The sequence below is a fragment of the Sorex fumeus genome, unplaced genomic scaffold (assembly GCF_029834395.1).
Source record: "Sorex fumeus unplaced genomic scaffold, SorFum_2.1 ptg000128l, whole genome shotgun sequence".
Lineage (NCBI taxonomy): Eukaryota > Metazoa > Chordata > Mammalia > Eulipotyphla > Soricidae > Sorex > Sorex fumeus.
Window position 1 is genome coordinate 38,224,318 of NW_026606185.1, and position 14,801 is coordinate 38,239,118.

Below are 14,801 nucleotides of genomic sequence, written 5' to 3' on the forward strand. Positions count from 1 at the left end.
CTACTTGTACTTACTGCTAAAGAAAAAGATCCCTTTCATAATAATTCTGCTTATTAACAATGTACCTGATCACCAAGAGCTGATGGAAGTGGATAATTAGATTAATATTGTTTTCATGCCTGCTAACACAAAATTCATTCTGCAGCTGCTAAATCAAGAAGTAGATTCAGGGGCAAGAAAGATAGTACACTAAGATATTTACCTTGCATATGGCTGCCCCAGGTTTAATCCTGATCATCCCAAATCATCTGAGCACCACCAGGAGTAATTTCTGAGTGAAGAGCCAGGAGTAAGCCCTGAGCATCATTGGGTGTATAACACCACACACACCATAGCAAAAGAAGCCGGGGCCCAGGGGTAAAAAGAAAAGTAGGTTCAACACTCAAATCTTACTAAAAACTAAATTCATAAGACTATCATTGTATTAGATAATGAATCCTCTACTGGGTCTGGGTAGTATGCTGAAAACCTTAAGAAGGATTAATCATTCTAGCTGTCCATTTTCATGAATCATGGGACATGATCAAAATAACAACATCAACAGGAACTGGGAAGAAGTTGATTCCAGCCTTGATGACAATGACTTTAAGGGCTTTAGGACTTCAGTGGAGAAAGTAACTACAGATGTGGTGGAAATAACCAAGAAAACTAGAATGAGAAGTGAAGCCTGAATATAGGACTAAATTGCACAATCTCATGATACAACTTGAGTATATGAGGAGCTGCTTCTTATGTATGAGCAAAAGAAGTGGATTCTTGAGACAGAACCTACTTCTGGTGAAGATGGTGTGAATGCTGCTGAAATGACAACCCAGGCTTTAGAACACGACATAAATTGAGTAGACAATACATGTCTTCTCTTTCCATGTTTGAGAGGATTAACCTAACTCGGAAAGAACTTCAACTCTGAACAAAAATGTTATCACACCATTGTGTGCCACAGAGAAATCTGGAAGAGTCACCAACGCAGTAAATGTCTCTGTTTTTGTATTTTAAGATATAGTCACAGCCACCCCAACCTTCAGCCACCACTGTCTCATCAGCCACTAACAGACATTCAGGCAAGACCAACAAAAAGATTACTACTTGCTGAAAATTCAGATGAGGGTTAGCATTTTCAGCAATTAAGCAATTTTAAAATAAGATATACATACTTTTTAAAGAGATGGTTATTTCATATACTTTATGAAACTACAGTACAGAATATAGTATGTATAACACATGCACAGGAAAACCAAAAGTTTTGCATGACTCACTTTTTTTGCAGTATTTGCGTTATCACGGCAGCTGAACAGAACCCAGTGTCTCCGAGGTGTGTGTGTCACACAGCTTAAGTGGGAGTATGCTTGATGATTTTAGTGTCCTCAAGACTCATCCAGGCAGAGGCATTGCGTCCTCTCATTCTTTCCAGACAGCTCCAAGTCACGCTTTTCCTGCCTCCAAAGCACCCGACAAGGACCCCCATCTCCTGACAGAGAGATCCTGGCTCACAGCACTCTGACCTGTTAGCATTGCATCTTACTCCTGGGCTCCGGGTTCTTTTGCTATGAAGGGGAAACCCAGATATCCCTGGCTGGCAGAGCTGCCATGAGCACTAATGACATTATGTTTGGAAGGTGCCCGGCACTACTTTAGCACTGTCACTGAGCTGTCATGAAGTGCTAGTCTGCTCCCAAAGGGCAGGTGGAAAGGGTCCCTCTGGGGCAGACAGTGCAGGCTGTTGCCCCCAGGAGAAAGGCCCAATCTCAGGTATAAGTTTAACAAACAGGAAAGCAAAGAATCCCATCCTGGAGTTTTCAACTGAGTTTCTCTCCTTTTGAAAAAACGTGCTCTTTCCAAAGTTCCCCAAAATTTCAGAGCCCCAAGTCTAAGTCCCCCTTCTTGATCCACCCCTTCTCCAAAGGTGACAATGATTAATTCCTTGAAGCAAATCATTTCTCATTTGCTATTTTTCAAAAATTTGTTTGTTTCTTGGCCACACCCAGTGGTGCTCCTGACTTTGTTCTGAGGGATTAGTCCCGGCAGTGCTCAGGGAACCATATGTTGTGTCAGGGATCAAAACAAGACCACCACCTTTATCCCTATATTATCTTTCTGTGCCCTCCTCCTCCCCCAACAGGCAGAGGATTCAACTCTAGTTTTGTGATTTTGTTAACTTAGAATTTTGTTAACTTATGTTATGTCAAAATTTTACATTTTGCATAGCTTTTCCCAATTGACTTAAATAAAAAACACATAACTAAGGAAACTAAATAAATAAAATGCGATAGATATACATTGTTTACCCCCCTTCTCACTGGGAAGAGCCTGGCCTTCCTAACATAGGTGTTACCTTTGCTCTCCCAGACCCAATATGTGCCCAAGTCCCAACATCTCCCCACCCCCCCTCCCTGTCCCTACCCTTTCCTGTACCATTCTGTCCTGCCTTTCTCCTTCACTGGCTCTGTTCAGAGGTTCTAGCACCAAGACACAGCTATTGGCCCCCTGCCTCCCAAAACAAGCATTAAATGTCAGAGAAAGTGGTAACAGAGTGGACACAAATAATTAGGTTATTGTTTCTTAACCAAACCTCCCAAACAGGCGAGCAAGAAGACTGAGGGAATTAAACAAATGTATACTTTGGAGACCCCTCACTTTCAAGGTCTGATATTATCTTTGCAGGGACTTTTGCTGTGCAAACACCAGAAATTCTCATCTTTATCTCTAGTGAGCAGCTTCCTCCCCAGTTGTTATTAGGGGAGATATCAGTCACCAAGGCCTTGGTTGGATCCCTGAAAACAGACCTTGCAATACTCCACATCACAAAAGCTCAGGCCTTGGCCCCCTGTGTTCTCACTGGAAAGCTCCAAGCTGGGTCAGGGCTTGGGGTAGTGACTCATCTTCCTGATCCCGAGTGGGGGCAGCCCCATGGTTGGTGAACACGGAGTCTGTCAGCAGTTGGTATCCTGTGGGCCAGGAAAGCCAGGCCCCTTCTGCAGGAAAAGCTTTGTCTGCAGCTGGACAGAAGCATCTGCACATGGAGGCCACCGAGTCATGGAAGAATACCAGACTGAACTCAAGGCTGCTGTGTTTGCAGAGATGCTCTTTCCCTGGCCCACCCTATGACCCAAATGCATAAACAAGCCGCTGAAGGTCTTATGCCTACTGTTATAAGGACATCAACAACGGTAGCAGACGTGATGAACACCAAGAATGGCATACAGCCATGATTTTTTTTTTTTTTTTTTTTTTTTTTTTTTTTTTTTTTTTACTTTTTGAGTCACACATGGTGATGCTCAAGGGTTACTCCTGGCTCTGCACTCAGGAATTACTCCTGGAAGCGCTTGAGGAACCAACCATATGGGATGCTGGGAATTGAACCTGAATCAGCTGCGTGCAAGGCAAACACCCTACCCGCTGTACTATTGCTCCAGCCCCAATCACGATTTCAAAGAAGCACACTGGTGGCTTCCAGTCAGCTCTCCCTGTTCTAATTCATCAGAACCCTCTACTATCCGTCCCATGACTCCTTCACCCTCCTTTCTTCCAGCCCCTTAAGGTCTCTTAATGTTTACTTTGCTCAGTACTTCCTCCTTTCTTTGCTCCTTTAAAAAAAAAATCGAGAAAGCTTATAAAAGTACACAGAATAAAAGATGGACAAGTGACCAAGATAAGCAACAAAGAAGACAAGAAAAATAATGAATAGAGCCAGCAATAAAATGAGTAAATGGAAAGGCAGATCATGTGATGTTGTTCAGCCACCCAGTTGGCTGCAGATTTGGAACTAAGAGCCCTAAAAGCCAACAAAAGAGAAAAACAACGAGGCAGAAGGTACACATGGTGGAGCCGGGAAAGGGTTTATCTCGCTAGTGCAGAGACCAGAGGGAGGTGGGGATCATGGTGCTTGTTGCTGAGTCTGTACTGAATGCCCTTCGAACATTTTCTTTTTTGATCATGACGATCGTGAGCATACTATTGTGATGCTCATAAGAAAACTAAGAATTTGAGTGTAGGTTGGCAACTTCCCCCTTAGTATGAAACTCAGTGCTGGTGGTACGGTTTGTGGTAGAGCACGTGCCTTTCATATGTGAGGCCCTAGGTTCAATCCCAGGCACTGCTTCCCTCCCTGCTGCCACCCCCAATCTCCTAGTATTACCTGTGTAGCCCTGGTCACCCTGAAGCTATTAGGCCTGATATTCTTTTTATTACACAAAAGAGAAATGAGAAGGAATAAGATCCAAACAAAGCACTCGGGCATCCTGTCCAGAATAGGACACATGGAGGCCAACTAAATATTGAACCAGGTAGTTCATTCTGCAGGTCAGTGGGGGCACAATGGGATAGCTCTGCAGCCCATGTGATAGCAGTGTCGTTTCTCTTCTTTCAGGCAATCTCTAATACAGGCCCCAAAGTATAAACTCAGTTGAAATTCAGTGAAATCAATTCTTGACTTGAACTAAGAACTTTGAACTAAGGTTTTGAACCAAGCCCATGAGCTTGGTTTTTTCCTGAAAAAAAAAAAAATTTTTTTTCCTGTGTAGCTACATAAATAATGCAAATTCTACCAAATAGATCAAGAGATATTTTTCTGGCCAGTCAGAATGACTGGTCAGTCATTCCAATGCATTCTCAATCCATTCCAGTGTGATTTACTTACACCCTATGACAAACCTGAAACCGACGTCTCCCAGGCCTATCTATTTCTACACAAAAAACAGTCACTAAACTTCAGAACAATGAAACACACAAAAAGAACCCTCATTAAGAACACTTGAATGATAACTTTGCCTTTTGCTTTTCTTCCAACCCTTTCTTTGTGAAATATTTCAGGAATTGGGCATTGCCTCTATTCATGACCTTAAGCCATTCAGGCAAAATTTCTTAAACTGTTGGCATTTATAAGCTACATTCAGCTAATGCAGACTACATTAGCTGAAAATGAAATATTAAATATTTAGATTTAGGTAGATATTTTACCATGATTTTTAATTTAAAAAATTTAATTCTTAAAAAATTCTTTTAAAAAAATTGTTTCAAAAAATTTTTATCTTGGAGAAACCCAAAGACATATAAAACTAGAACAGTATAATGAATCTCTACAGATCCCTTGACTCAGTTTCCACAACTATTGAGTTATGGCCAATCTTGTTTCAACACTACCCCAATTCACCTCCTCTTTTTGATATTATCCTAATGCAGGTCCCAGATGACTCCACCCAGAAATATTTCAGTACGCATCTCTAAAAGATTCAAACTGTCTTTTAACAAGACTAATGTGACATCTAAAAGAAGGCAAAGGAGTTCCTAATTATCACCAAATAACAAATTTTCAATTGCCTTTTACATGTTTCATTTTTTGGGTGAGAATCAGAATTTATAAAGGCTCCACATTCATATTAGATAGAACATTATTTTAAATAATAATGATCATTCTGCTTATAAGGTGTTTGCTCTCTTCCTGACATGTCTATTCTATGTCATATTTCTGTGCTACGTACCCCATCCATTTCTTTCTTTCCCCTTTATTTTTACTAAATTAAAATTTTGCTAAATTCCAACTAAAATTATAGGTCACTGGAAACATGAAATGTCTTTTTCGTCTTTCCAGTGGCCACACATGTTGATATGATTCCTTACTGAAAACACTTTTGGTGCAGTTGTAAGACACACTTGAAATCTGGATGAACATATGCTTTCACTGAGAGATGGGGGCAAATTTGTTCCTCTCATCCACATGGACTCTCCCCAGCATTTCTCCAACATTACAAAGCGCTCTAAACCATGCCCACTAACATACTACACTCATGATCCGAAAGTGAAGACAAACATCAGGTACTAGGAATAACTCCACTCGACAGTTTGGACTTCAGTTTGTCTTGTGAAAACAATCTGATTACTCAACTAACTTCATCTGAAGGGCTGAGTTTATCCTTTGGATCCTACAGGCCGTTGCCCCAATTACAAGGAACTGAATGAATCACCAGTTAACTTTTTACGACAAAGTTCTCATCCAAAGTTGAAGAGAGGGTCTGAGAATTGCTGGGCTGGGCATGCATAGCAAGGGTTATTTCAGCACAAAATTACCTTCATCCTAAAAGTGGCAGAACTCATTACTGGAACTGTTCACAGCTTGACACTTAGTTTGGCTCAGCTTAGATCCGTTGTTTGGGGTGAGAGAAGTGACCCGACCTTCAGAATTCAAAGCTCCCTATAGGGAAAGAGGTTGGCATGCGGAGCCTGGCAGGAAGCCAGGAAAGAAGGAAACGAGGTGTCCAGAGCACGCACTTCTCCTCTGGCTGGGGAAGGCAGTGCTGCCCATGCCTTTGTAGGTCACAAGAGATCCTGATCAAATGCGGATGCCTGGGCCCCACTGCCAGCATCAGATCTAATGTGTGGTTTAGGAGTCAACATTTTCACAGACACAGGTGACCCTGTCAGGGTTCATGGCATACACCCCTAGCAAATCCAAGAGGCCAGAGGAACAGAAACCAGGGTTCCCCTTAGGGGACACATACCGAGTTTCATGTCAAGCCAGGCTCTGTAGAGGTCTGACTAGCCAGCACTTAGGGTGTGTCCTGCAGCTGTATCAGACATGACCTCCCTGCACCTTAGCCCCCAAGCCCCCGGACACACATGGGCACTAGGGGGCCTTCATGGAAAAGAAGTAGACCTGCCTCAAGTTTTCTTTGTGTAAGAGAAGGTAGAAGGAAAGCAGGAAGGACCCTGGGCTCACTCATTTCATTTCCAACAAAAGGGAGACAGCTGTTTTCCTGGGCTGCAGTGACAGTGGGGACCTGGGAAGCTTCTGGTCCTGTTGAGAACTTCCATGTCACAGTGTATTTCAAAGTAAGAACCCTTTGGAGAAACGCCAGTGTCACATGTTAGAAAAACAAGTTCCTGGGTCCCAGGACAGATTAGACAAATCAGACCCTTTGGGTACGGGGGCTCCCCTATGTCCCAGTAATACTCCAGGTGATTCTGACCGGACTCATGCTGGAGAAGCTCTGCATAGGATAATCCTCCACCTCTCCTGGCTGAAGCTCTTTCCCACCCTGCAGGGAGAGGAAGCTGTTCCCCAGCCCCGCTCCTGCTCTCACCTAGTTATTGGGGACATGCTGAGTGACAAAGAGACAAAAGGAAGCGAGGTTCCGGGCAGCTGCCATCTGCCTGGCAGGCTGCTCTCCCAGCTTTGTTTTGCTTTTTCTCTAAGTCCAGAGAGGGGTGCGGGAGGGGCTGTTCCCAGAAATGAAGGGGACTCGGGTGTCTAATCCCCCAAAGCAATGTCATGCCCTTGGGTCTGCTTTCCCATCCTCCCAAAGGCCAGAAATAGGGCTCAGAGAGGCTCAGGACCTAAGTCCACTCTCCATCTGGGCCAGGAGCTCTCCCTCCTCTGGTGGGAGGAAGAGGCAAACACAATGTTTCTGGAGGTGGCTTTGATTAGTGGAGCAGCTACTGATACCCAGACAAAGCCCTTCTCAGGAGGAGCATTGATGCTGGTATCGCCCCCCCCCCCCCCCCCTTTGAAAACCAGGCTGGCACTGGCGAGTCAGCAGTGCAGGCTGCTCTCAAAGAACTGTTTCAGGGCAGCTGACTTCAACATCGGGTGTGTGTGTGTGTGTGTGTGTGTGTGTGTGTGTGTGTGTGTGTCTTGGTTGTGGGAACATAGAAGACAGGCTGATTTGGAGCCGGAGACAGGGTGAGGACCAGTCCAATGTGACAAAATGAGTTACTCAGCTCTTTCTTCTTCAGCCCCAACTTTGGCCCTACGCCAAGCATTCTGACCAAAGAACATGGCCGGCCTGCTCTTGAAGAGGGAGGGAGTCATCGGGCTCGGGAATAATCCAGCCCTGCCTGAGGATTCACTGCTGTCTCTAATCATGTTATGAGAAGAGTCCGCAACTTTGAAGCAAAAGTTTGATGGACTAACTTGTGTTAAATTAAAAGCACAATTTCATATTTTCTTGTCAAACATCTTGAGGCAACAAATGAAACATAATTTAATTCAACAGGAAATATCACACTTGGAAGGAAAACACAGAAGGAATTAAAAAAAAGAAAAGAAAAGAAAAGAAAAACACACAGCCCTTAAATTAAAGCCAAACATTCTTTCCAAGGCACAGCACTGACATTTCCAGATTGACAGCAGAATGACTTTGTTTCCATGAAACAAAATCATGAGTCCAAAATCTGCCTTTGAAACAGTTTCCCACGTCATCTCCATTTCTTAAGGTTCAGGGAACGATGCTTGTGGCTTTTCTCAGGGCCAGGTAGCCAGTGACGACGTCCGATGGCAGCCTCCGAATATAGGAAAACTCTTCAATGGTGCTGAACCGCAGCTTGCTCTGGGGGTCGGTATAGTTGGCCTGGGTGGGAAATGAACACAGAGGAGAAAGTTGCTGGTGTTGGTGGTGATATTTTAAAATCAACTTTAAAGGTGGTTTTCTATTTTGCTGAGAGTGAAATATATCTTTATTATGTCTTACTCTGTCACCAAGAACACTAAATTGCTCAATTTGGCTATACCTCATTTATCTTCCTAGGTTTAAGAAATTCCTCAGGGTATGAACAGGAGGAAGAGAAATAACCACATCTTAGTCTATTCTTCTTGGTGCCTCAAGAGCTGCAATAGAGCCAAGATGAATTTATGATAACCATCCGTCCTTGGCTTCAAACTCCCACCTGCCTCAGAAATGTTCCAGCCACACCTTTGTAGGTACGGGACATACCCCTTTCTCCCGATTACCCCACCTGCACCAAGGGCACACACTCCTCTCTATGGCACTCATATGGGTCACTGGCTACACTGCAGAGCTAGACTGGGCAACTGGGCAATCACACCCCATTTCCACTGAAGGGCTGGCCACACCACAGTGGCATTTGTAAGGCTATATGCAATTCATCATGCCAGACACAGCATGTCTCACTGGCAAGTCCCTCATTCTGTTTACAAACTATGCTGGTTCTGGGTCCATCCTGCCCTGGCCCACTTCGATCAGTAGTCACCTGTTCATCCCCAAAGTCATATCCTTAAGGAGGTCTTCTTTACCTCTCTTCAAAGGATGTTAGGACCTTATTCTCACTTTTCTGTTACGACAGTACTTCCTGTGCATTGTGTATCTCTTATGTGCATAAGCTGCACGACTCTCTGATTAAGGCATAAGCCATATGTTCCATGACCCAGAAATTCTCCAGTCTTCATCTTCTTAGCACTATGCCCTCCCTCCTACTGCAATGCAGAGCACACAGCAGCCCTTCAGTCAGCGATAGCGTTGGTACAACGAACAATGCATGAAGGAATGCAGCAAATGGATGACCAAGACCACCACACAAATGACAACCTGCTTCCCACTGACATATCAAAATCTTCTTTTGATCTGTTTTCCCTACACAAGGCAGAGAAAACAATTCACTTATTATATGTTTCATGCCACCGGATTCCTCAGATTTCTGAGACAGAAAACATGAGGGTGAATCACTTTGAGCATCTTTAAAAACCATTAAAGTCTAGACAGATAATGTCCAATTACTTGAGTGTGGACTGTCTGCTCCAACGCGGTTCATCTCCATTTTTGTGGAGCCAGACTCCCAACAATGGTGTGGTCTAACAGGGAGGGGAGGCTCAGCGAACAGGCACTAAGCGGGCAGAACTTACTCATAGGTTTCTCATCCCCCACCCCCGCCCCAGTCTTCAATTCTGCTACTGGGAACTCCCTAAGGTACTTAACTTCTATGTCAGGAAAACGAAAATGTCCCTAAAAGCCAATGAAAGCCCCCTATGATATAAAACTTTAATCTATGTGCTTAATCTTGAGCTTGCTTTTTTATGCCGTTCCCTTTAATGATAGTAATACAAAGGAAAAGCAGCAAGTCCCTTTTGTGGACTGTTGGCCATGAGGCATGTAGACAAACTTACTGGCAGGGAAGGCTGGAGAGCAGGCAAGCACATCTGGGTTTGATCTGATGGTCTTCATATACTACCCAGCCTGCTCCTGGCACTATTTCTATAGTTGCCTCATCCCCACCAACAAACTGTGCTGAACTGATCCACCCAAGTGGAGTGGATTTATTTATTCCATTTACTCCAGTGCCAACAGACCGCTGAATAAAATAATGTGGACCACAGTGATACTGTAACACTGGGCGGTGGGGGGGGGGGGGGGGGGGGAGTAGTCACCAACAAAGACTTGCAGACCCTGTAGCTGACCTAGTACTCTGAGTCAAAAAGGCGCAAGTGACATCCAGAGCTGAACTGCATCCTCTACCTTAATGAAATGGAGGTCACCATGCCATAGTGCTGGCAGCAAAAAGTTTAAGGTATTCCTTGCTACAGGTTTCACAGAGTTCACTGCATCTGCCCTACCCCCCAGTACAATACTTTTTGTAGTTTTATTTCGGGGCTAAACACAGGTGCATTAGAGAAAAAGTCATATGGCTGGCTGGGAACAGGTGGGGCACTGCAAACATAGCTTGACTTATCTGTTCATTATGTAACCTTAAATTATACAAGTAACAGATGAACAAATTTTTCTTCAAAGAAAAAAAGAGAAAGAAAATATGGGCTGGAGCATAGGGTAGGGAATTTGCCTTGCATGCTGCCAACCCGGATTTGATCCCTGGCATCCAATATGGTCCTTTGAGCACTGTCAGTAGTAATTCCTGAGTGCAGAGCCAGAAGTAACCCTAAGCATTGCCAGGTGTGAGAAAGAAAGGAAGAAAGAAAGAAAAGAAAACATTATGAACAAGACTTAAGTTCCTTTTTGACTTTCCCTGAGGAAATCACTGCTAGGTGGGCACCATCCAGACCCTGTTTATAAACATTCTTATATAAAACACAGCACAGCAGCAATTGCCCAAGATTTTTTTTTAGTATGCTAATGCTTATTTTCATATTACCATATGTTCAAGCTGCCCTCCCCTTTCGGTAAACAATATTTCTAGTATGTTTACCCATGTTTTACCACTGAGCTCACAGAACAGCATGAAAGCACTATTGATTAACCTCTTTGTTTCCAATATTCTCCCCAAACAAACAGTCTTTCATTCTGCATGACAGGAATATAAAGGAAAAGCAGAAAGCATTCCTTGGGCATACACACTCTTTCTCTTGGGAGCTGTCTAGCTTGAAAGCAAATTTGCTGGGTCACAGGCATTTGCTTTTTCGTCTCAACAGTGTCAAACCATTCTTCAAAGAAGCTTTACCAAGCTACCTTTCCACCGTAAGACAGCAGCCTAAGAGACTGCTTCACTGTGATGACACTGTATATAACCAAATGGTTTAATTCTCTCCCATTGATTAGTGTTTTTCCTATCAGTCAGGTTGAATATCTATTTACTGGTCATCTGTACTTTCTCCCTGTAACCGTTGATGTATGCTCTTTCAGCTGATTCTTCTGTGGGATTATCTTTCAGTGATTTATTCTTTATATATTTAGAGTATCTTAATACTAAATTTCTTAAAGTGCATATAAATACAGTGGGGGAAGGGTTTTAGGTTATGTATAACATGGTTAAGTCCTGTGCAAGTGGGTTGAACACACCAGATCTATTCTCACAACAATTCTGGAAGATAGAAGTTCAAAATAGTTACACTATATTGACCAGGCTGTCTTCTTTCTAGGTTCTCGGGGAATTGGTTCCCTTACTTTTTCTAGCTTATTTAAGCTATGCACATTCTTTCCACATATGCTGAGTTTTTCTTCCTTCATATTCAAAGTAACACTGTATTTCTTTGTCAATGTACTTCTTCCTTTTCCACTTTTAAGAAGACTTGTGATTCACCTCAGAGACTGGCCCACATTCAAAAGAACAAAAGCAACCGATGCTGGCGTGGATGTGGCGAGAAGGGGACACTCCTTCACTGTTGGTGGGAATGTCCACTGGTTCAGCCCTTCTGGAAAACAGTATGGACGATTCTCAAAAAATTAGAAATTGAGCTCCCATTTGACCCAGCAATACCACTCCTGGGAATATATCCCAGAGAGGCAAAAATGTATAGTCGAAGTGACATCTGCACTTGTTTGTTCATTGCAGCCCTCTTTACAATAGCCAGGAACTGGAAGAAACCTGAATGCCCAAGAACAGATGACTGGTTAAAGAAACTTTGGTACATCTACACAATGGAGTACTATGTAGCTCTTAGAAAAGATGAAGTCATGAAATTTACATACAAGTGGTACAATATGGAAAGTATCATGCTAAGCGAAATGAGTCAGAAAGAGAGGGATAGACATAGAAAGATTGCATTCATCTGGGGGATATAAAGTAACGAAGTATGAGATTAATACCCAAGAATAGCTGAGATCAGCACCAGGAGGATTACTCCATAACTTAGAGGCCAGCCGGGTATCCTAGAGGAAAGGGCTATTCAGATAGAGAAGGGAGCACCAAATAAAGGATGTTTGGAGGATCCTCCCAGGAGGGGAGATGCATGTCGAAAGTAGACTATGGACTGAACATGTTTGCCACTCAATGCCTCTTTTGCAGACCACAACACCCAAAAGGAGAGAGAGAACACAGGGGATTGCCCTGCCACAGAGACGGGGGGATGGGGGGATGGGGGTGGGAGGGATATTATCCATGGTGGTGGAAAATGGGCACTGGTGGAGGGATGGGTATCTGATCATTGTATAATTGAAACCAAAGCACAAAAAATTGTAAATCTACAACTTTAAAAAAAATAAAATAAAATAAAGGGGGAAAAAAAAAAAAAAAAAAAAAAAAAAAGAAGACTTGTGATTATCTGAGACCCATCTAAATGACCCACAAAACCACTTAATTCTTATCCACCTAAATTAGCAACTTTTTATTTCTATCTGCAATCAAAACGCCTTTGACATGTAACATATTCCAGGGACTAGGAGCTGAACATCTTTCGGGTCCTCACTGCCTACCACAGTGCCATATAAAGATCTGAAAAATTTAAAAGACTTAAATATATTTGGACTAGCACAGAATTAAAAGAGAAATCAATAACAGAATACCTTAAAATCCTAAAATATGTATTTATTAGCTGAAAATAACCCATGGGTTAAAAAGTAGTAAACCCAGTAAAAATAAAGAGTAAATGGAGCCAGTGAAATAGTAAGCACAAGGGTTAAAGTAACTTGCCTGGCATGCCACTGAACCCAGTTCAAATCTCTGGTGCCAGATATGGTCTCCCAAGTACAACTCCAGATCATTCCTGGCAAAGAGCCAGGAATAACCCCTGAGCTCGGCCAGGTGTGACTAGAAGGAGAAAAAAAAAACCCACAAACTTTGTGAGAGAATTAAAGCTGTACTTACTGGAGAATTCTGTAGCATCACATTAGGAAATCTGTAGCTCACATTAGAAAGAAAGTGAGGAGATCTTGCCAGCAGAGAAACAGCCTAGCATAACATCTCCAAAAGGGCATGATACTGCCGAGTCTTCTCAGGCAGCATGTCCAGGCTGAGAACTTTGGGACCTTCTTGAAATGGAGGTGGACACATTCCCCTTTCTGCCTGAAGGCACAGAAGAAGCCCACAGCCATATGTGACACCCTATGACTTGGAAATGGCCCAGCTCCACAACTGAACCTTATTAAAATCCCAAGCTACCAAATCGTTCCAGATCTATAGTGTGTGGACTGTGTGCTCTTATACCTCAAAATTTCATAGCCCTGTAGGATCACAGCAAATGAGATTAGAAAGTTGCATAGAATACCACCAATCTCAGTGAGTCTAAACAATTACACAGAAGGATCAACTAAGCATTCACCAGCTCAATAGATCCTCATACAATGACTTTAATAAGATCATTGTGAGATATAACAATTATCACAAATTGACTCCTATTGGTACAAGTCTTGATTTGCCTTTGTATTATAAGAAACAATATGAAGAACATTTATTTGTGCTTGCAAGAAGGCAGGCCTGGATAGTGGAAACTGGAGTTATTGGTGGAAGAATGGTCACAATGGTGGTGAAATTGGTGTTGGAACACTTTATGCCGAAACAACTCTATTAGGAACTGTAGTGCTGTCCTCCCATTGTTCGTCGGTTTGCTTGAGCGGACCCAGTAACGTCTCCATTGTGAGACTTTGTTGTTACTGTGTTTGGCATATCGAATACTCCACGGGCATCTTGCCAGGCTTTGCCACGGAGGTGAGATATTCTCAGTAGCTTGCCGGGCTCTCCGAGAGGGGTGGAGGAATCGAACCCAGCTTGGCTGGGCTGGCTGCATGCAAGGCAAACGTCCTACCACTGTGCTATCGCTCCAGTCCGTATTAGGAAGAACTTGGTAAATTATGGTGTTATAATTAAAACAATTTTACAAAAGAAAGGAAGTGATAACTTTAAGTAACCTAAGTTTGTACATTACCAAAGTAGATAAAGAAAAGTAAATTTAAATAAAGGAAGCAAAAGAAGAAAACAACAAAGACATAAAAAGTAAAACTGGAGCTAGAAAAAGAGCCCAATAGGCTGGAGAATATACTTTGCAAGTTAGACACCCAGGATTGATGCCTGGTACCGCATGGTCCTCTGAGCACTTGGAAATCATTCCAAGCACTCAGTAACTCCAGAGCACCTTGAATGTGACCCAAAAACCAAAAAGAAAAAGAAAACAAATGGAGACTAGAGAGTAGGCAGGGTACTTGTCTTGCATGTGGCTGATCTGGGTTTAATCCCCGACAATCCATATGGTCCCACATGCACTACCAGAAGTGAGCACAGAGCCAAAATTAAGTCAGACACTGACCTTTGTGGCCCCTAAACAAAAAACAAAAACAAAAGCATAAAAATCAGTAAAATAGAAAGTTCTCTCTTTGAAAAGGTAAAACCCTTAGCTTTATTATAGGGATTAA

General features: G+C 42.9%; 1 protein-coding gene across 2 annotated transcripts in view; it reads right to left on the bottom strand.

Moving 5' to 3' along the window:
- Nucleotides 1–7,952: 7,952 nt before the first annotated feature.
- INO80C (INO80 complex subunit C) overlaps nt 7,953–14,801 on the bottom strand; it is a 31,217-nt gene continuing 24,368 nt past the window's right edge. For both annotated transcript variants that reach the window (XM_056138196.1, XM_056138197.1), the window contains exon 5: nt 7,953–8,342. In XM_056138196.1, the coding sequence (XP_055994171.1) occupies nt 8,211–8,342 (132 nt within the window). In that variant the 3' untranslated portion in view covers nt 7,953–8,210. The remainder of the gene's footprint in view (nt 8,343–14,801) is intronic.